The 22,694-nt window shown below is 42.9% G+C and overlaps 3 protein-coding genes across 5 annotated transcripts in view; 1 reads left to right on the forward strand and 2 right to left on the reverse strand.

Moving 5' to 3' along the window:
* abhd12 (abhydrolase domain containing 12, lysophospholipase) overlaps positions 1-12,978 on the reverse strand; it is a 29,071-nt gene extending 16,093 nt beyond the window's left edge. For both annotated transcript variants that reach the window (XM_064932255.1, XM_064932254.1), the window contains exons 1-2: positions 12,838-12,978; positions 12,032-12,206 (exon numbers count right to left, since the gene is read on the reverse strand). In XM_064932255.1, the coding sequence (XP_064788327.1) occupies positions 12,032-12,206; positions 12,838-12,961 (299 nt within the window). In that variant the 5' untranslated portion in view covers positions 12,962-12,978. The remainder of the gene's footprint in view (positions 1-12,031; positions 12,207-12,837) is intronic.
* On the forward strand, positions 12,973-15,830 carry gins1 (GINS complex subunit 1 (Psf1 homolog)). Its single transcript, XM_064932257.1, has 7 exons — positions 12,973-13,240; positions 14,197-14,261; positions 14,393-14,491; positions 14,616-14,706; positions 14,794-14,910; positions 15,158-15,232; positions 15,326-15,830. Exons 1-7 carry the CDS (start codon positions 13,166-13,168, stop codon positions 15,392-15,394), a joined length of 591 nt encoding a protein of 196 aa, XP_064788329.1. The 5' UTR covers positions 12,973-13,165; the 3' UTR covers positions 15,395-15,830.
* A 1-nt stretch (position 15,831) lies between these two features.
* Positions 15,832-22,694, reverse strand: part of ninl (ninein-like) — a 42,587-nt gene continuing 35,724 nt past the window's right edge. For both annotated transcript variants that reach the window (XM_064932252.1, XM_064932251.1), the window contains 7 exons: positions 22,475-22,588; positions 22,210-22,356; positions 21,927-22,076; positions 19,164-19,277; positions 18,650-18,859; positions 16,744-16,857; positions 15,832-16,656 (listed from right to left, as the gene is read on the reverse strand). In XM_064932252.1, the coding sequence (XP_064788324.1) occupies positions 16,465-16,656; positions 16,744-16,857; positions 18,650-18,859; positions 19,164-19,277; positions 21,927-22,076; positions 22,210-22,356; positions 22,475-22,588 (1,041 nt within the window). In that variant the 3' untranslated portion in view covers positions 15,832-16,464. The remainder of the gene's footprint in view (positions 16,657-16,743; positions 16,858-18,649; positions 18,860-19,163; positions 19,278-21,926; positions 22,077-22,209; positions 22,357-22,474; positions 22,589-22,694) is intronic.

Here is a 22,694-nt window from a genome sequence, read left to right on the forward strand (position 1 = left end):
GGGGGCCAGGGGAACTGTATTCACTACTGGGGGTGTGTCATAACCTCTAACTTACTGGATGTGTGATGAACGTAAAGCAAGCAGTGGAGATACTGTATAATTACTGTATGAGTGCAGTGGCACAGGAACGGCTGCTTTATGGCACTACAGACATGACAGTGGGAATAGCGTACAATGAATTATTCACCCCAAAAAATATAATATGGACAGTTCAACTGACCTAAATTAAGTCTTATCCTGGACTAAATGGCACTTTAATGAATATGTATGAAAGGATCCAGTCACAGACTCCGTAGTATAGACAAGATTAACTAATGCTCATGAATTCTATTTTTAGATTAGCAAAGCCAGAAATAAACCTAGGCCTACTCCATTTAGTCTAGCCTAGTTCTTAAATAGCCGACTTACATTCACATGTAAGATGTTTGTTACATCGGCTGTTGTTTTAAGCCTCTCTACCTGACCAGGTTTGCCAGAGATGGAATCTAACAGCTCTAACAAAATACAGACACACACACACACACAAATGCACCAAGTGCAGTTTGTGCAGACATGGTAAACCCCTTGGAGAGTGTACACAGAGCTCTCTCTGGCCCTATGAATAATGCAGAGTGCTTGAGAGAGCCTGTTAGATACTGTGTGCTGCGTTATCAAGAAGCCACTCCGAGAGAGACTGGAGGGAGACGTCAAGTTCGACACTGGAGTAATAAAAATAAAAAAAACACTATCCACGCCTTAATTTGGATGCATTGTATTAGCTCCACCTCTGTCCCACCCATCCAACTTACGGCTGTCGTTAGCACAGCAAAGAAGTACATCTTCACAGCTTGACTGGCCCTGCATAAGGTATTTCATAGTGCTTTTAAATTCTTATTATTTACAAAGGAATGGTTATTCTGGTTGCCTGGTAGCACAGTATCTTATGACTGGTCAATAGCATAGCCCTCGTCTCGTTCACTCAACAATTGGAAGTCCAGCGAACTTCAGATTTGGATTTCGAGTTTTGAATGGAAATGGTGGCCTTCAGCGCTCGCAATTTTTATTTATTTTTTAAACACAACAACTTCAAAGATTTCACTGAGTTACAGATCATAAGGAAATAAGTCAATTGAAATGAATTCATTAGGCCCTAATCTGTGGATTTCACATAACTGGAAATACATATGCATCTATTGACCACAGATATCTTTAAAAAAAAGTTAGGGCCGTGGATCAGAAAACCGTCAGTATCTGGTGTGACCACCATTTTACTCATGCAGCACGACATCTCCTTCGCATAGAGTTAAACAGGCTGTTGATTGTGGCCTGTGGAATTTTGTCCCACTCCTCTTCAATGGCTGTGCGAAGTTGCTGGATATTGGCGGGAACTGACACACTTGGTCGTACACGTCGATTGAGAGCATCCCAAACATGCTCAATGGGTGACATGCCTGGTGAGTATGCAGGCCATGGAGAAAAAAATAAAAAATAAAACTGGGCCATTTTCTGCTTCCAGAAATTGTGTACAGACGCTTGCGACATGGGGCCGTGCATTATCATGCTGAAACATGAGGTGATGGCGGCAGATGAATGGCACGACAATGGGCCACAAATTGCCAACGATAAAATGCAATTGGGTTCGTTGTCTGTAGCTTACGCCTGCCCATACCATAACCCCACCATGGGGCACTCCGTTCACAATGTTAACATCAGCCCAATACAGATGCAACCGGGATTAATCTGTAAAGAGCACACTTCAGCGTGACAGTGGCCACCGAAAGTGAGCATTTCTCACTGAAGTTAACCACGCCGAACTGCTGTCAGGTCAAGACCCTGGAGAGGACGACAAGCACATAGATGAGCTTCCCTGAGACGGTTTCTGACAGTTTGTGCATAAATTCTTCAGTTGTGCAAACCCAGTTACATCAGTTGTCCGGGAGGCTGGTCTCAGACTATCCCGCAGGTGAAGACAGTTGGAGATCCTTGGCTGGCGTGGTTAAACGTGGTCGTGAAGCTGGTTGGACATACTGACAAATTCCCGAAGGAGGAGGCAGCTTATGGTAGAGAAATTAACATTCAATTCTCACTCTAAAACAGCTCTGATGGACATTCCTGCAGTCAGCCTGCCAATTGCACGCTCCCTCAAAACTTGATATCTGTGGCATTGTGTTGTGTGACAAAACTGCACATTTCAGAGTGGACTTTTATTGTCCTCAGCACCAGGTGTATCTGTGTAATGATCATGCTGTTTAATCAGCTTCTTGAAATGCCACACCTGTCATGTGGATGGATTAACTTGGCAAAGGAGAAATGCTCACTAACAGGGAGGTAAACAAATTTGTGCATAAAATGAGAAACTTTGTGCGTATGGAACATTTCTGGGATCTTTTATTTCAGGTCATGAAACATGGGACCAACACTTTACATGTTGAGTTTATATTTTTGTTCAGTGTATAACTAAAACAAGATAGTTCATCTGTTTCGATTTCAATGGGAGCATATTAAGCATAGTAGGCAGACCTGAGCACAAGCTAGCGAGACCCTTGGCGTGTTCTAGCATGTATTTGCATATTTCCGTTATGTTGGGCATACACTACACAATTGCGGCACGTTTTGCCATCCCAGACACATGATTGGGGTGAAATCTTCTGGACTAGTTTGAGGGGGTCAAGGACGCACAGATGATGGCTGTTCCGTTCTCCAGACTCAAGTCAGATGTCCCGAAAATCTTCTGACATGTTAGAAATTTGGTTTGTGCATCTTGTTTTATGCGCATTGCTATGACACGATTGGGCAAGGACTGCTGCCAATAGCCAATGAGCACTCAGCATGTGAGACCAAAACAATGGTGAAGAGAAAAGCAACAACATGAACCGTGTGGACCAAGGTGATGAAAGATTGGAAGAGCTGTAGAGAGAACGCAGCTGCCTTCTCAATATTAAAAGTCTTCTATTACCTCCAATTCCCTCTGTACAATACAAAGTCCATATAGTCCACGTCTGCCCAACAACAATTTGCGGGTCCATATCCTGCGCCTCTGCTCTTTTTTGATGTTTCTGCACACTAATAAAGCAGCTCGCTGTTTGCGTGTAAACATGTCTTTTTAACCCCCCATACGACAGAAACGTAGAGCAGGATCAACTAGTGAATCATCGTGTAATGTGAGCACCCACATCCTGGGGTTGAGGATGGATGCAATTAAAGATTTGGGACCAGGAAATCGGGAAATGTGAGCACATCAAAGTTGTTAGAAGTTGTGTAGTGTATGCCCAACATTAGGGAACACCTCTGAAGTGAATGTAGGCAATAATTAAATTCGTCCCAAGTTGCACTCCTTGTAACACAATTTGTCTAAAAAAAAAAAAAAAAACTTAGTGCACTCTGTTCGTAACAGATGTAGTTCTGGGAACAGAAAACTAATCGAGATCTTGATTTTCTTTCACAATATCTGCAGAATGTCGGCCCAGTTCAATCTCGCTCCATACTCTCCCACTGCCGGCCACTGGGCTTCCTCAACATATTTGGTGGGGAGTAGAAATTCCAACCGTATGCTTCAGATTTCTACATCCGGTGAAACATCTGGCTCCCTGTTCTGTGGTAGAGGCATTCCCTTGTGTGTTGTTTTTTTTTCTACTTGTTTTTCTCTTTTCCTACAGAGTCAGACAATGTTTTAGTAGCCTATGTAGTATTCGTTTTGTATTGGAAGTCTCTTGAACTCCATCCATGCCGAATCTTGATAAGTGGCAATGCGTCACTAGTTCCCATCTACACTGCCGTACTCCACCCCTTTTTATCTTCTTTCTGAAAGGAGATCTTCCCCGGGCTTTGGAACAGTACAGTAGAAGGATGGGCTTCCAAGGCTAGCATAGCCCTAACCAGTCACCACCCTCTCAATAAAATCAACATTGCTTTGTGACTAACATGTGCATGGTTTAATTTGTCATGTGCAGACGACTCCGCACAAATAAATACACCATAGCCAGTCAGTACTTGACAATAGTATGTTACGCTTGCCTGAGTGTGCATACCAGTACATATAACAGAAAATGCCCATCATCCTCCTCCTCCACAGATAATGAAGCAAATAAGATTTTTTGAACACTGTGGCAGATGCATGTTCAGCCAACTGGAGCACAAGGATGACCAGTTTTGACCAAGCGGACAGCACTCTTGCTTTGTTCAGAACAAGCAGTGTACCAGTCATGCCAACCAAACAGATGGTGGTCTAATTTCACAGGCACGTGGGGCCCAGCGTTTTCTTATGGGGTACCTACTGCAGACAGACATCCAGTTGAACCATCGGTGGGCTGAAGGTTAATTGCCACGTAGAGAACAATTCAGTCAAGGGTTACGCAAACAGATCTGCCTGTTTCCACCCTATGCAGGCATAACAGCAGGAGGCACTGTTGATCAACAGTGGTGCAACAAGACAGCAGGACAACACCTGCCCTGCGAGCTGGCCTCCAGGCGTTAATGCGTTTAGCTCAGCGGAGGGGCCTGCTGCCATATGGACCTGATTACAGCCTGGTAGACATGACGAGATGAAGCTACATTGCATTAGATCACATTGGTCATCTGCTTGGCAGAGAGTATATGTTTTATTGTCACTTACACCAGATAGGTGCAGTAAAATGTGTTTGTTACAGGGGCAGCCATAGTAGTATGGCCCCTTGGAGCAAATTAAGGTTAAGTGCTTTGCTCAAGACCACAGACAGATTTTCCCCTTGTCGGGTATTCGAACCAGCCACCTTTCGGTTACTGGCCCAACGCTGGGATAGGCTAACACCTATGCTACCTGCTGCACCATTCATTAATCAGATTCATAAGGACTTCAATAAAGCCATGTTATCCATGTAAAACAAGGCAACAATACCATGGCAGTGTGGTTTTAAATTAATTTAACTATCATTCAGCTATTCATCCAGAAGACTGAAGTCCATCCAGTGCTGCTTCGCCACAGCTCCCTGTAGAGAACTTCCCTTCCCCCGATCCCTGTCCAAGGTGACAGTGTAACAGCCAGGACCTTGACAGAGCCATGGCTGCCAAAGTAGGGCCAATCAGGGCAGGAGATAACTAATGCAGACTGACATGGGATTTTGAGAAGAGGCTTTGAGCAGTGTCAATGCCACCCTGTCTGGTTGGGCGGAAAAAGAACAGCCTTGAGCCCTAGGACCAGAGCAAGACTATGAGACAGTCAGGGGTCAGGTATAACCAAAAGGGATCTCCAAGGACCAAAATAATATGCACTTCAGATGGGTACTCACAGCAGAATATGAGTTGCAGTATAACAAAAAAAAACAACACTAGAGCTAGGTTCAGCAGATAAATATATTCAAACCCTTTGACTACTGCTGTACATTAAGCAGCAGCTGCAGGAGAAGCACCTCCAAGGTTAACAGCTTCCGTGTCTGAAACCAGATTCTTCTTGGTCATTGACACCATAGAGGCTGAACTTCAAGTTGGAATACTTCAGCCCACGAGAGCTGGCCATCATGTTCTCAGTGAGGCTTCTAAAAATGAGCCTCTGCGATGAGCACACCCACACTATATTCCATAGAGAAATAGAAATCCTCTGCTAGCAATGGGAGAGCTGTCAAGAGGGCTGGAGGGATCCTAAAATAACAGCCATGACACAGCCGATTCCAGCCGCTTGAGCCTAAACAGCCTCGGACAGGGCCAATCAGACCAAAATAATTAATCCCCTCATGGGAGGGCCAGTCAGCCAGAGCAATCACAGCCCTGTTTCAAAATAAATAACAGAAACGTATTTATTTTCTAAATCTGCATGCTGTGGTTTGGTATGAAGGGCATAACAAAGCAATATTTTATTAGCTAGGAGGTCTGGCAGGCACAGTCGGACATAATCTGAAGCAACTACAGGGTGTTAGTACATGTGCACCCCTATAAGCTAATCAATACTTGGGTTTTAAGCAGAATTAATGCCACCATGCTATGGGGGAAGGAAACAACACTAAATTAGTTAAACCTAGTTCTTCCTCACTAAACTTGATACTGGGTGCTTAGCACAATTTCCCTTTGGAGATTTACGGACACAGCAACAGAACATTCACACTCGTCACCCTTGTGTGCGAAGTTCCTTCCAGTCAGATCATCATGAACCAACTACAAGCCAGGAAGACCCATTAAAGTTGCTGGCAAAAAGCACCTGAAATTACTTGGTTGATGTCATGTGCAGCATGAAGGTCATATTGGAACATATACAGTGGGGCAAAAAAGTATTTAGTCAGCCACCAATTGTGCAAGTTCTCCCACTTAAAAATATGAGAGAGGCCTGTAATTTTCATCATAGGTACACTTCAATTATGACAGACAAAATGATAAGAATTTTTTTTCTCCAGAAAATTACATTGTAGGATTTAATGAATTTATTTGCAAATTATGGTGGAAAATAAGTATTTGGTCACCTACAAACAAGCAAGATTTCTGGCTCTCACAGACCTGTAACTTCTTCTTTAAGAGGCTCCTCTGTCCTCCACTCAGTAAAAAAGACACCTGTCCACAACCTCAAACAGTCACACTCCAAACTCCACTATGGCCAAGACCAAAGAGCTGTCAAAGAAAACCAGAAACAAAATTGTAGACCTGCACCAGGCTGGGGAAGACTGAATCTGCAATAGGTACGCAGCTTGGTTTGAAGAAATCAACTGTGGGAGCAATAATTAGGACATGGAAGACATACAAGACCACTGATAATCTCCCTCGATCTGGGGCTCCACGCAAGATCTCACCCATTGGGGTCAAAATGATCACCAGAACGGTGAGCAAAAATCCCAGAACCACACAGGGGGACCTAGTGAATGACCTGCAGAGAGCTGGGACCAAAGTAAAAAAGCCTACCATGAGTAACACACTACGCCGCCAGGGACTCAAATCCTGCAGTGCCAGACTTGTCCCCCTGCTTAAGCCAGTACATGTCCAGGCCCATCTGAAGTTTGCTAGAGAGCATTTGGATGATCCAGAAGAAGATTGGGAGAATGTCATAAGGTCAGATGAAACCACAATAAAACTTTTTGGTAAAAACTCAACTCGTCGTGTTTGGAGGACAAAGAACGCTGCGTTGCATCCAAAGAACACCATAAATACTGTGAAGCATGGGGGTGGAAACATTTTGGAGCTGTTTTTCTCCAAAGGGACCAGGACGACTGATCCGTGTAAAGGAAAGAATGAATGGGGCCATGTATTGTGAGATTGAGTGAAAACCTCCTTCCATCAGCAAGAGCATTGAAGATGAAACGTGGCTGGGTCTTTCAGCATGACAATGATCCCAAACACACTGCCCTGGCAACGAAGGAGTGGCTTCGTAAGAAGCTTTTCAAGGACCTGGAGTTGCCTAGCCAGTCTCCAGATCTCAACCCCATAGAACATCTTTGGAGGGAGTTGAAAATCCATGTTGCCCAGCAACAGCCCCAAAACATCACTGCTCTAGAGGAGATCTGCATGGAGGAATGGGCCAAAATACCAGGAAGTGTGTGAAAACCTTGTGAAGACTTACAGAAAACATTTGACCTCTGTTATATACCCTTTGTTGGCAATGACAAAGTATTGAGAAACTTTTGTTATTGACCAAATACTTATTTTCCACCATAATTTGCAAATAAAGTCATTAAAAATCCTATAATGTGATTTTCTGGATTTCTCTCTCTCATTTTGTCTGTCATAGTTGAAGTGTACCTATGATGAAAATTACAGGCCTCATCTTTTTAAGTGGGAGAACTTGCACAATTGGTGGTTGACTAAATACTTTTTTTGCACCTGTGTGTGATACATATATACATATGTGTGTCAGCCAGTCGTGGTGGGAGGAGTTATTCATGTGCATTAGTACAGTCAGTTCATGAATCTAAAGGTGACTGCACATACTGTAGTTATGAATCACCCAACAGCCCTGTACGGTTGTGCAGTAGCACACAGAACAGCTAGTTCATCATGCATCACATGGGAATGAGTGAAACTTACTCCTCAGCCTGAAGTTACGCTAGCGAATAGCTAGCTTGTCGCTGACTGGTGAGACGCTTCAGGGTGTTCACGTGTTCTAGCAAGGCAGAGATCCTAAGTTCGTGCCCGGTATGGGCCAAATTGGGAGGAAGTGGTACTCCCTAATCAAGCAGCGTGACATCCTTTACACTCTCAGTCTAGAAACACAGTGCAAAAAATAACATAAGAAATGTATGGTGCAGTCCATCCTGCAATATCTTGCCCAGGCCACGAAAGACTAACTGGCTGGCTGAGACATCAAGGAAAAAAGAGACCACTGTAGCAAAATAGGCTAAGGAACTGGCACTCATTTCCGCAGAGTAAATAAATCTCTAAACTTTGCCTAATAGTTTGATTAAGAAATGGGGCATTTGCTGCCAAATTTGGCCAAAAGGTCAGACAATGTCTCATGGACTTTCTGTTGAGGAAAGTAATGCTAAAAATGTAATGAGACAAAAATAAACAAAATACAGGAAGTGGATCTGCAAGACCTTTGTGTCACAGGGTCTGACGGATTCCAGTGTGTTTATTGGAAACAGATTAATGCACTATGACAGGGCAGCAGCAGTAGCTAGCAGTCCTGCCAATTGCAAATCTGACAAAATTGAGAGGGAAAAAAAAAAACTGTGCAGTCATCTTGACAGATTGCAGCTGTGGGAATAGACTGACAGGTACAACACATGACACCTCAATAAACCAAGTAGGCAAGAGACACCAAGGAAACAGTGACCCTGGGAAGCCTATTCCTGCAGTGTGGGTAAAAAAGAGGGGAATGTTGAGAAGAGCACCTAGTGGGAACTGAAAGTCGCTGTGTAACGCTACATATCCCGCAGGAGGGAAGGGAAACTGTGCATTCTGCTCTCGGTTCTTATTTCCTTTGCACTAATGCGTGTCCCTGGCTTTCCAGTTGGCCTTCTAAAAATTGTTTGAACAGTGATGCCAGTGCAAGTTAGCAGTGTGCCTATATGCAATGGTCCTGTCCTGTACACATTTCTATTAGATGTCCCATCAATGGACCCACATTCACACCCAGAAAAGACTGTTTGAAGCAGCAGTAGCCTAAACAGAACATTTGAGCAAGTTCTAATCTAGCCTAGTTTTGATACCTTGGAGCTTGCAGTTTAATAGCGTTCTTAAGGTTAACTGGCCAACACCCCTGCCCGAGGTAACAAAATCAGTGAATATAATTTATTCTCCGGAAGAGGGGAAGAAGAGCAATGGAGATGTCACATCCAGAAGAATATTTATAACCATCATTAAAAAAACAGGACCTCACATCACACCTGCCCCAATGACCAGAACACAATCATATGGTCCTCTGTCCTCCCACCCAGTTAGTATAGAGTTCAGTGATCACAAGAGGTGCCCTTGAAGGATGTTTTCTAACCAGCAAGCTTGTTATCTTTATCATCATAGCCAGCCAACTCAAATATGAATCACTCCAACATGGCAGTGTTGAGTTCCGGCCTGAATTACAGTTCTCTGAACAGGATAGTGACTAAGGACCTGACCACTGTCCTGATGTGAACTGGCATCAGTCCAAGTGGTTACATGAGCTTCAAGGACTGAGAACCGTGGCACTAAAAATACCTCTTCATGAGGTCTCTAATAACCAGTCACCAAACCACAATGACTAGCTCAGACAAATGGAATGCAATGCCTTCTTAACTAGAACCAATGTCAAGCCAGAGCTTATTTTATTGTTGAGACAGAGCTGTATTCAGACTCAGTGGACAGGGCTCTAAACAAGCCTCAAAGCTCATCTTCCTCACTCTACCTAACCTTGGTGACAGGCAAAGGTTCTGAAAGGAGACCGAGGCTATTGAATATTTAATCAGAGTATTCTAGTCACCTCAAGCCAGCCCCTACCCTCGAGTGAACTGAAGACTGGTCTTTCAAGATAAGAGCGCCGGGCTAAAAACAACCACAAACTAGGCTAGAATGACTTATCACACTTCCCAAAATTAGTATTGGAATGTGAAGAGGGCAGCAATAGCAATCACATTTGCTTGATGATCACTGATGCATCAACATGGATTTAATGAATATAGTACAATTACAAGTTTTAATTCCATCAGTCTGAAATGTGGTACTTCTTTCAGGAACAGGTCACAATAACAATGCATAAAACAGGTATGTTCTACAAGAATAAATCTCGAAGGGACTTATACCCATTTGTGTGGGATGTTAGTGTAGGCTACTTATTGTTATTAGTTTGATTAAGTAAAAGCATATTATCTTGCTGTGCTTTTCTGATGAAAATAATTAGATACAGTAGGCTAGATATAGTCCAACAGCTGTCATTTGGATAACTAGGCTTAAAGTATAGGGTTGACATTTAGTCCACTGACATGAAGAGCCCTTATACACTACATATACAAAAGTATGTGGACACCCCTTCAAAATTTGTGGAGTCAGCTATTTCAGGCACACCTGATGCTGACAGGTGTATAAAATCGAGCACACAGACATGCAACCTCAATAGACAAACATTGACAGTAGAATGAACTCTTCAAGTAAGACCAGTGACTTTCAATATGGCACCGTCATCAGATGTTACCTTTCCAACAAGTCAGTTCGTCAAAGTTCTGCACTGCTAAAGCTGCCCCGGTCAACTCTAAGTGCTGTTATTGTGAAGTGGAAACGTCTAGGAGCAACAACGGCTCTGCAGCGAAGTGGTAGGTCACACAAGATCGCAGAACGGGACCACCGAGTGCTGAAGCGCTTAAAAACAGTATGTCCTCGGTTGCAACACTCAATATTGAGTTCCAAACCGCCACTGGAAGCAACGTCAGCATAAGGACTGTTTCGTCAGGAGCTTCATGAAATAGTTTCCATGGCCAAGCAGCCACACAGAAGGCTAAGATCACCATGCACAATGCCAAGTATCGGCTGGAGTGGTGTAAAGCTCTCCAGCCATCTGGAGTGATGAATCATGCTTCACCATCTGGAAGTCCGATGGACGAATCTGGGTTTGACGGATGCCAGTAGAACGCCAACTGTGTGCTCCAATGCATAGTGCCAACTGTAAAAGTATGGAGGAGGAATAATGGTCTGGGGCTGTTTTTCATGGTTCAGGCCCCTTAGTTCAAGTGAATGGAAATCCTAACGCTACAGCATACAAAGACACTCTAGACGATTCTTTGTTTCCGACCTTGTGGCAACAGTTTGGGGAAGTGCCTTTCCTGTTTCAGCATGACGATGCCCCTGTGCACAAAGCGAGGTCCATACAGAAATGGTTTGTTGAGATTGGTGTGGAAGAACTTGACTGGCCTGCACGGAGACCTGACCTCAACCCCATCAAACACCTTTGGGAGGAATTGGGACACCGACTGTGAGCCTGACCTAATCGCCTGTGCTCACTAATGCTCACGGCTGAGTGGAAGCAAGTCCCTGCAGCAATGTTCCAACATCTAGTGGAAAGCCTTCCCAGAAGAGTAGAGGCTGTTCTAGCAGCAAAGGGGGGAATCAACTCCATATTAATGCCTATGATTTTGCAATGAAATATTCAATGATTAGGTGTCCACAAACTTTTGGGTCATGTAGTGTATAATAAGGGGATTATAAAGTCTTCACTTGGAAGACACAGTAATCACATAAGTAATGTGGGCATACCCATAAGTCTTAAGATGTAACTCAAAGCACCATCCTCAGATAACAGCATATCAACAGCTCTGTGCCTACGGTATGTACATCGTTCCACACCCACCCCAAGCAGTTCCACTCCTAACAAAAGACAACTAAAGTTACCCAGTAAAACCTGTGTGACCGGAGGCAGAGGGAGAACTGCTTCATATAACTTAAAATGTATTCACAGTGAAATGTCCCTCCTATAGCCTAATCAAAAGGTGCAGGCATAATGTGATTACAATCTTGAAATATGAATATGTCCTCATGTCAGCCTGCCTGGAGTGGAAGCTTGAATTAAAGTATGTTTGTTAAATACACATTTGTATTATTGAACCCCCAATCTAACACAAAATAGTAATGAGATTAGTGTACTGGCTGGATAAATGTAGGTTGCCTATTAGACTTCCATGGTGCAAACGTTTCTTACCTTCGAAATGGTCTGCCCATTTTTTTGTCCGTTTCCGAGATAGATGGTACACAAGGCTCAGGAACCCCTTCCCCTCTCCTGTGACAGTAGTTTAAATCCGGACTGCTGTCCAGCAATGTGTTGGTGGAAGAGCTGTCATGGTCCACGGTGAGCGAGTTATTTCGCTTTCGCATCACTGAAATGTAAAAGCACAATGGGAAAGAAAAGCGACAAAGGAGGTGAAAAACCGTCTATCACTATTGCATTTGATTTGACAGCAATACTAGACAGCGCCGGTGATGTAGTTTGGCAACGAATTCTCGGTAAGAAGCCGGGTAAAGATGAGGTCAGGGTGCCGTTGTTTTCTCCCCCAGCACCGCTGACTATCAGCACTTTTGCTAGCTACATTGTTTGTAGAAGTCCGATATCTGCAGAGACCAGCTGATCAAATCAACCTTTCCCCTGGGTTCCCATTTAAGCCAATCAGAGCAGACCAGTACGCCATCTTTTTAAAGGAAATGTAGCTACAAAGCTAATTCGCCATTTAAAGCTAGCTAGCAACTTTTCAAAACACACCACCTCAGTTATCTAGCTAGTAACTAACTACATAGTATTGCAGAATAAACCCCCATATATTCCAACATTGAACTAGCTAACATATTAAATGTGACATCTAAACTATCTCCACCAGCTAACCTAAATTGACAGCAAGTGGTTTCGCGTTAAACACTAGCTAGCTAAGCAACACAACGTGATGTTTGTTGTTGTATTCGAATGCAATTACTATTTATGGTTTTAATAAAATGAAAATGATAAAAATACAATACCTTTTATTATTGTTTTATTAAACTGACAACATGACAAGCGAGGACACTGGTAATGTGCTGTCCACCAGCGGTGACAGCAGCAGGTGTGGTGGGTTGGTAAGGTTTGTCTTTCATCGGTACCCATAGTTTCCGCCTATGTGATCATAACAAAGCATTTTGCCGCGAAAACTCAGACGCTGTCCGACAGTAACTATTCACATCATTCTAGATACGGTGAAATAATTACAGGATAATCACTTATTTAATGCGAGTGTAAGGTTTAGCCTACTGTTAAGTCTAACTTGATATACGGTATCCTATTCATTTATAACAATATTTACCAAGAGAGATGTTTTGTGAAAAGGCAATCGAAATAATCAGAGAACTTCACCGGATGGGCGATGGTCAACTGCCTGCATTCAATGTAAGTGGCACATTCAGCAGGTTATAAAGACATACTGGATTTGTAGCCATTAGTGCAGATGGAATTGCTAACTAGTTAGATTGTTAGTTTACTCTAGCGATGCAGGAGTCAACACTGTCCCAACTGCCACACATAACATATACTATTAATGGCTTAGCTATATCAACCCCCTTAGGGCTGCACAATTAATCGCATTTTCATCGCTATTGCTATATGGACATGTGCAAGAGGCTGCATAGGGTAGCCTAGTGGTTAGAGCGTTGGACTAGTAACCGGAAGGTTGCAAGTTCAAACCCCCGAGCTGACAAGGTACAAATCTGTCGTTCTGCCCCTGAACACGCAGTTAACCCACTGTTCCTAGGCCGTCATTGAAAATGAGATTTTGTTTTTAACTGACTTGCCTAGTTAAATAAAAGTCAAATTAAAAATATATATACTTAAAAAATTACGCCATGAATGTAAATTATAATGTAATCAGGGTCCCTGAGAAACTCTAACCAACACTTTGTTCATATTCTGTCACAACAACGTACCTGGCTTTTTCATTCGTTGTCATGCCAAACAACACCAACCATATGTTTTAAATACTACTTTTATTTATATGATTTCAACAGTACAGTGTTTTGATCTAAATCGCAAGTAAAATCTCTATCGCAATATTTGGTTAAAAAACAAATCGCAAGTAAATGATTTGCCCATATGGTGCAGCCCTATTCCTTGCCCTGCTCTTCTGACTTTGGGTTCTTGAGAGCTAATATCAACCTAGTCAGCCATCACTAGAATGCCGTTTCACTCAGTAATAGCTAACATCAACCTAGCCAGATTATGAATACAAAGTGAAGATGTTTAGATCAGTTTGATTGTTAGCAATTTGGTTATAATGCCACTGACTACATGGTCATTTGACTTTTATTACTGCTCACTAACTGACACCTTTGCATATATGCTCTCTGCAGGAAGATGGTATTCGTCAGGTGCTGGAGGAGATGAAAGCATTATATGAGCAGAATCAAAGTGATGTGTGAGTTAAGACATTAAACATTGTCACACATTGACATTCTCTTATATTTGAATGTGTCTCTTTCCCATCGAGTTCTGAAATAATTACCTTGTGGGTTTTAACAAATACATTTTATTTCACACACTTCAAAGCAATGAAGCCAAGTCTGAGGGGAAAAGTGAGCTGATTCCAACCATCAAGTTTCGTCACTGCTGTCTGCTGAGAAACCAACGTTGCATCGCTGCCTACCTGTGAGTGCCTGATGTGATGAGTTGATTTTGAGCTCATCATCACTACTAATGTTTTTGTTGACAGTTACTGACCATATTAGTTTCTTAGGATAGGACAACATCATTGCTAATTACCTCTCCTCAGCTATGACAGGCTCCTCCGCATTCGGACTTTGAGGTGGGAGTACGGAAGTGTGTTGCCCACAAACATCCGCTTCCACATGTGTGCAGAAGAGGTATGTTTCTATCTTTCAAAGGCAAGAAACAAATTGGGCAGGGTGATGGCATCTGACTCTTACAATGCCATGTTTAATTTTGAATAGTTGGAATGGTTTAACCAGTACAAGAAGTCACTGGCTACCTTCATGAGGTCACTTGGAGGAGAGGAAGGACTTGACATAACACAGGACATGAAGCCTCCAAAGAGTTTGTACATTGAGGTAAGATACACAAGGGAACTGCATGCCCGCAAGGACCTGACCAGAGACTAAGTGAATGTTGGTAGGCGCCACTTGTGCCGTTAGTCATCAACTGTATCAATTAATTCAAACTGCAGCACATAGACCCTTGACTATTAGGTGCTCCTTCCTTTGGTCTTCATTTAGATATTTTTTACATATTAGTCATGTTCTATTGATTTTTCCCTCTTGCCATTTAGTTTTTCTCACCATGTATTTCTCTCCATAGGTGCGCTGTTTAAAAGATCATGGCGAGTTTGAAATAGACGACGGGACCATCATTCTTCTGAAGAAAAACAGTCAGGTATAAAAAAAGAAAGTATTATATGTGAAAACCATCGCTATACTTGCACATTGTGTAAAGAATTGAACATGAGTCACTCTTCTGTCTCCGCAGCACTTCCTGCCACGATGGAAGTGTGAGCAGTTAATTCGCCAGGGGGTCTTGGAGCACATCATGTCTTGAATCAAATGCCAGAACTATATTACCGTTTTTTCAGCAGAGGATTATCCATTTAAGTGAGACAATGCATAGGGTGATGCTATTTTGAAAAATATCTTTAAAACAATAATTAATTCAAAAATACTTATCTGTAGGTGATTTATTACTTGGTCAGTTTTGTTTTACTTTAATTGTGGAGTGATTGTAGTGCATAACAAATCCATAGCTTGCATGTTAGTGTTTTTACAATAATTACCTACTTACATTGTTCGATTGACAAAAAACATTGTCGCAACAATATTTTTTAGTACTCAAATAGTTTAGGAATTAAAAGGTTTGACTGTACAGCAGTGCATGAGGGTTGAACATTGTGCAGATGTGTATCAAAACTTTACATTTGTAAATACTGTGCTTTTGGTTGGTAATTTAAAATACCATAAAGAACACTTCATTAAAAGTTGCTAAACCCTTTCTTTGATTCATTTTGTGATTAAATTAGGATTCAGCCTTTCGCATACAGTACCATTCATCTCATACAGTCTGACAGACTTAACTTTAAGTTCAGTACCTTGAGTGTGTTTGATGATCAAACTGGAATGTTATACCATTGGTCCCATTATACATCTAATCGACTCTGACCTACCAACACAGCATGATGCTGGAGGATAGTCTGTAACCTAACATACTGCCTGCCTCTGCAGAGACCGAATAAAATACTTCATGTGAACTTTGATTGACCTTCACAAAAAAAATGAGTCTTGCGTTAACCTCAATAAAAATATATATACACAAAAAATAAAGTACATGCATAATACCCTGGTGGCTGAAAACACTTAAGTCTTGTGCTGTTCCACTTACCCAAATAACTTGTGCTAATTGTGTGCAATCAAACCCACCATCCCAAGAGGGAGTTGTGACACAGTGATTTTGTTATGGATCTTACAGAATCATTGTGGACCACCTGCCACATTACGCATCAATGTTTCATTGGGATGGTCATCCAATAATAAGGTTACGGGAAGGAAACTTAAGAGGTCTTTCACAGTTGTCAATGTCTTTTGGGGAGTAGCGTTGTTCTGAGTAGCAGGTAACTGCTACGCAGAGAGGGAGGCAGGGGCGATCTTACGAAGGAGCTTGTTGAGGGCTGTAATCTTCTCCTCTAAGACAAAGTTATTTTTCTCTGCACTCTTCTGTCGCTGCTCAGTGACCTGCAGTGCCTTCATCAGCTGGGAGTTCTCCACATACAGGTCCTTCAGCATGATGTCTGACTTGGCATTCTTCGCCAGCTGTGGGTGGGACAGGGACAATGAAATACAGTCAGCCTTTCAGGGCATGTTTCTCTGCCGTTTGTCTTGTATGAATGGTAAACTGACCTGCTCCTTCAGCTGGTTGACCTTCTCCTGTAGCATCTTGCGCACACTCCTCAGCTTGGTCTCCACCCCCTCCATCCCCTCCTTCATGTTCCCTATTACCTTCTCATATTGCTCCTGAGCACAAACAGAGAGCCAGCACGTAAAAGTTGGAAGTTTACATACACCTTAACCAACTACATTTAAACTCCGTTTTTCACAATTCCTGACATTTAATCCTAGTAAAAATCCCTTGTTTTAGGTAATTTAGGATCACCACTTTATTTTAAGAATGTGAAATGTCAGAATAATAGTAAAGCAAATTATTTCAGCTTTTATTTCTTTCATCACATTCCCAGTGGGTCAGAAGTTTACATACACTCAATTAGTATTTGGGCATTGCCTTTAAATTGTTTAACTTTGGTCAAACGTTTTGGGTAGCCTTCCACCAGCTTCCCACAATAAATTGGGTGGATTTTGGCCAATTCCTCCTGACAGAGCGTGTGTAACTGAGTCAGGTTTGTAGGCCTCCTTGCTCGCACATGCTTTTTCAGTTCTGCCCACAAATGTTCTATAGGACTGAGGTCAGGGCTTTGTGATGGCCACTCCAATACCTTGACTTTGTTGTCCTTAAGCCATTTTGCCACAACTTTGGAAGTATGCTTGTGGTCATTGTCTATTTGGAAGACCCATTTGCGACCAAGCTTTAACTTCCTGACTGATGTCTTGAGATGTTGCTTCAATATATCCACATAGTTTTCCTACCTCATGAAGCCATCTATTTTGTCAAGTGCACCAGTCCTTCCTGTAGTAAAGCACCCCCACAACATGATGCTGCCAGCCCTGTGCTTCATGGTTGGGGTTCTTCGGCTTGCCAGCCTCCCCCTTTTTCCTCAAAACATAACGATGGTCTTTATGGCGAAACAGTTACATTTATTTTTTCATCAGACCAGAGGACATTTTCTCCAAAAAGTATGATCTTTGTCCCCATGTGCAGTTGCAAACCGTAGTCTGGCTTTTTTGTGGAGGTTTTGGAGCAGTGGCTTCTTCCTTGCTGAGCGGCCTTTCAGGTTATATCGATATAGGACTCGTTTTACTGTGAATATAGATACTTTTGTACCTATTTCCTACAGCATCTTCACAAGGTCCTTTGCTGTTGTTCTGACATTGATTTGCACTTTTCGCACCAAAGTACATTCATCTCTAGGAGAAGGAACGAGTCTCCTTCCTGAGCGGTAAAACAGCTGCGTGGTCCCATGGTGTTTATACTTGCATACTATTGTTTGTACAGATGAAAGTGGTACCTTCAGGCGTTTGGAAATTGCTCCCAAGTATGAACCAGTCTTGTGGAGGTCTACAATTATTTTCCTGAGGTCTTGGCTGGTTTCTTTTGATCTTCCCATGAGGTCAAGCAAAGAGGCACTGAGTTTGAAGGTAGGCCTTGAAATACATCCACAGGTACACCTCCAATTGACTCAAATTATGTCAATTAGCCTATCAGAAGCTTCTAAAGCCATGACATCATTTTCTGGAATTTTCCAAGCTGTTCAAATGCACAGTCAACTTAGTGTACTTCTGTCAACTTCTGACCCACTGGAATTGTGATACAGTGAATTATAAGTGAAATAATCTGTCTGTAAACAATTGTTGGAAAAATTACTTGTGTCATGCACAAAGTAGATGTCCTAACCAACTTGCCAAAACTATAGTTTGTTCACAAGAAATTTGTGGAGGGGTTGAAAAAAGAGTTTCAATGATTCCAACCTAAGTGTATGTAAACTTCCGACTTCAACTGTACATTTATTGATCACTTTTAGTTCTGTGTTAAACTATGGTTGATTCTTCTGAGAAGTCTGAAAGGGTGCAAATCATGCCTATTGAACTGTAACCAGTGGCTGGATTGGGTGCATCCTGTAGCGCAGTACACTACCTGCTGCAGGCCCATCTGGGTGCTGGCTTGCTGGGCCTGTGTGCGGAGGGTCTGCTGCAGCTTCTTCCCCCTGCGCTTCTCATCTGCCAGCTGGGCTTGAAAGTGTGCCAGCTGCTCCCTGGAACCCAGGCCTGCCTGCTCCCTCAACTGCTGCAGCTCCCGAACATGCTGGGCCTGGGCTAGTGTCAAGGCCGTGTCCACCATCAGTGCCTGCACCATAAAACAGTGTGCGTTTGAGAATCAACTACATTGTAGTCAGACTGTACAGTGAGCCACTAATAGGCTAGCACCCCAAACTATTCTTGCTCAAACTGATCCCCTCAAACACGCTGAGACTCAATAGGGCATAGGAATGGAGTTTGGAAATCTTCATGAAATTAAATTCTGCAAGCCTGGATTAGTGCACATTTGTACCATGGTGTTAGTTGCTCAATTTGAGTTTCAATTGGCAAAACTGCATTCAGTTTAGAATTATACTTATCAATTATTTGACCAAAATGTTTGAAGTAGTCACCTGATCCTGTGCCTCTGCCTTTGCAGTCTCCAGCTGTGTCTGTTTGTTCTTTAGAGTCAGGCACTCCTCGGTCAGACTCTGAACCTCCACATCCTGGCCCTGCAGCTGATACACCTGAAGGAAACAAAGCACAACAACCACTTAAAAAATAATTCACCTTGAAAATAAAGCATTGCATGCAAGCATCAGTGACCGCATTTGCAGACTAACAGTAAGATTTAACTCAACAGAGCGCACATTCAAGGATCAGCCCAAAGGCTTCATTATTTGAAGAGGTCTGAAAAAATATGGGCCTATTTTCATGGAATTCTACGTCATTTGGCAGATTAGTCTTCTCTTTTTAGCAGTAGATATTTGATTTCCAAACTGTGTTTTCCAGTGATTGTATTTTGAAATAGAAGGCCAATTTTACCTGCTGTTCACTGAAAGCCACAACTCAACAATCAGCTGATATTGGGCTCCCGAGTGGCACAGCAGTCTAAGGCACTGCATCTCAGTGCTAGAGGTTTCACTACCGACGCCCTGGTTTGAATCCAGGCTGTATCACAACCGGCAGTGATTGGGAGTCCCATAGGGCGGCGCACAATTGGGCCAGCGTCATCCGGGTTTGGGCCAGCGTCATCAGTGTTTGGCTGTCATTGTAAATAATAATTTGTTCATAACTTACTTGCCAGGTTAAATAAAAATAAATAAAATAAAACATATTTGCCACGCACTGCCCAAGTTGCAGGCTGTAGTTGGCTATGCACTGCGTTTATGCTTAAAAACAATCCACCACAGCTATTTTTTTAAAGAAGCTAGCTATTGATCCTCTATGGCTAAATTATAGTATCTGGTGTAGTATTTAGAATTTGATCTATTTATGTACAAACAAGAAATACTACATACTGAACAAAAATATAAATGTAAAGTGTTGTTTCCATGTTTGACGAGCTGAAATAAAAGATCCCAGAAATGTTCCATATACACAAAAAAACGTTCAAATTTTGTCCACAAATTGGTTTACATCCCTATTCGTGAACATTTCTCCTTTGCCAAGATATGCCACAACGGTCAGGTGGATGGATGAAGTTGAATGAACAGCATGATCATTACACAGGTGCACCTTGTACTGGGGACAATAACAATAACAATTGTCACACAACACAATGCCACAGATGTCTCAAGATTTGAGGGTGTGTGCAATTGGCATGCTGACTGCAGCAATGTCCACCAGAGCCGTTGCCAGTGAATGTTCATTTCTTTACCATAAGCTGCCTCCAACGTCGTTTTAGAGAATTTGACTGTACGTCCAACCGGCCTCACAAACGAAGACCAAGTGGGAACCACGCCAGCCCAGGACCTCCAAATCCGGCTTCTTCACTTGTGGGATCGTCTCAGACCAGCTACCCAAACAGCTGATGAAACTGGGTTTGCACAACCGAAGAATTGCTGCACAAACTGTCTGACATCGTCTCAGGGAAGCTCATCTGCGTGCTCGTCGTCTTCACCAGGGTCTTGACATGACAGCAGTTCGGCGTCATAACCGACTTCAGTGGGCAAATGCTCAACTTCGATGTCCATTGTCACACTGGAGAAGTGTGCTCTTCACGGATGAATCCCGGTTTCAACTGTACTGGCATAAAGAGTGTATGGCGTCGTGTGGGTGATCCGTTTCCTGACGTCAATGTGGTGAACAGAATTGAATTTTATCGATGGTTGTTTGAATGCACAGAGATACCGTGATGAGATCCTGAGGTCTATTGTCGTACCATTCATCCACCGCCGTCACCTCATGTTTCAGCATGATAATGCACGGCCCCATGTCGCAAGGATCTATACACAATTCCTGGAAGCTCAAAATGTCCCAATTCTCCCATGGCCTGCATACTCGCCAGACATGTCACCCATTGAGCTGTTTGGGGGATGCTCTGGATCGATGTGTACGGCAGCATGTTCCAGTTCCCGCCAATATCTAGCAATTTCACACAGCCATTGAAGAGGACTGGTTTTCTGATTCATGCCCCATATATTTTTTTTAAGGTATCTGTGACCAAAAGATGCATATCTGTTCATGTCTACATTTGACACTGAAATGCGACTTCTGCTATCAGAATAAGATAGCATTGAAAAGATGGTCTAGTCCTTTTGTGGTCTGATTGGGTGACCAATTGTGGTCTGAAGTGGCTGACCACTTCAGGTGGTGGTCAGGGATGCATTGTGTGCATATTTCTCTTCAGTCTGGATGAAATCAGGCTACCGAAAGCCATGCAGTGGGCGACGTTATCACACGTTCCTCCCATAAGTCTCTAGAAAACTTGTGTTTTGGGACTGAGACACCTTTGCATTAAAAAATTGGAGGAAATACGTTCCTAGTGTGTGAGGAACGTGTTTCTAGGCCTCATAAATGCTAGCCAGCTAGCTAATATTTAGAAGAAAAAAAAAAAAATTATGCTTACCCATTTGCCATCCCTATAGCGTTGCTTTCTAGCTTGCTGGCTAGCTACAGAGATTAGCTGGCTAGTTAGCTACATTAGTTAGCTAGAGACGGCCTCTGTATTCCCAGTCATGTGAAATCCATAGATTCATTCATTTCAATTTATTGATTTCCTTATATGAACTGTAACTCAGTAAAAATCAGAGAAAGTTTTGCATGTTGCGTTTACATTTTTGTCCAGTGTAATTTTGGCAAAATATATTCCAATTTACAAGGGGCTGCTGCAGCACCTCCAGCACCCCTACATCCCGTGGCTATGGCTTTAAGAGCAAGTAACGTAGCTCTACCCTGTGGAGCAGCTCCTGGTTTTGGAGGCGCAGGCTCTGGCACTCCTTTTGTAGGGCCATAGTGGCCTCCTCCTCATGTTGTTTCTGGGCCAGATGCAGCTGCTCCTTCTCCCTGCTTAGCCTGCCCATGCTGGCCTCCAGCTCCTTTACCTGATGATCAGCAGACAACAATGAAGTCAGTCAAAGTGCTAATGTATCACAACACTTCATTAAAGATCACATTCAGGACCAGCAAACAGTGAGCAGACATTTCTATTGTTTTTGTCGTTAGTATGTCACCTACCTTGTCCTGGGCATCCTGTATCATCCTCTGGTGGTTGGCTACTTTCTGGGTCTGGCCAGTCTTCTCCTGATCCACTGCCTGGAGCTGGGAGCGAAGCAGCTCCATCTGGGAGTCCACAGAGAGAAGAGACTCTTGGAGCTTCTCAACCTGAAAACAATTACATCATAATTCATACATATTCAGTCAGAGGAAAGACTTGGAAGATGTTAATCCCCCCCCCCCCCCAACAGAGTTGCTGCAATAGCCAAGTACATCCTTCTCTCACCTTCTGGGTCCTCTCCTCCACCTCCCTCAGCAGCCTCTCCTTATCCTGCTCCAGCCATTGGTGCTTCAGGGTCAGGCTGGTCAGTGAGGACTCCACCTCTGATAAACACTTGAGCTAAGAGCAAACAAGACATTTAAGAACCAAGATACATAAATGAGGCCCATTCATTAAAAATGCTGACCAAGAAAATTCTCACAAACTTCAATTTCCCATATACCAA

The sequence above is a fragment of the Oncorhynchus masou genome, chromosome 23 (genome assembly GCF_036934945.1).
Source record: "Oncorhynchus masou masou isolate Uvic2021 chromosome 23, UVic_Omas_1.1, whole genome shotgun sequence".
NCBI lineage: Eukaryota > Metazoa > Chordata > Actinopteri > Salmoniformes > Salmonidae > Oncorhynchus > Oncorhynchus masou.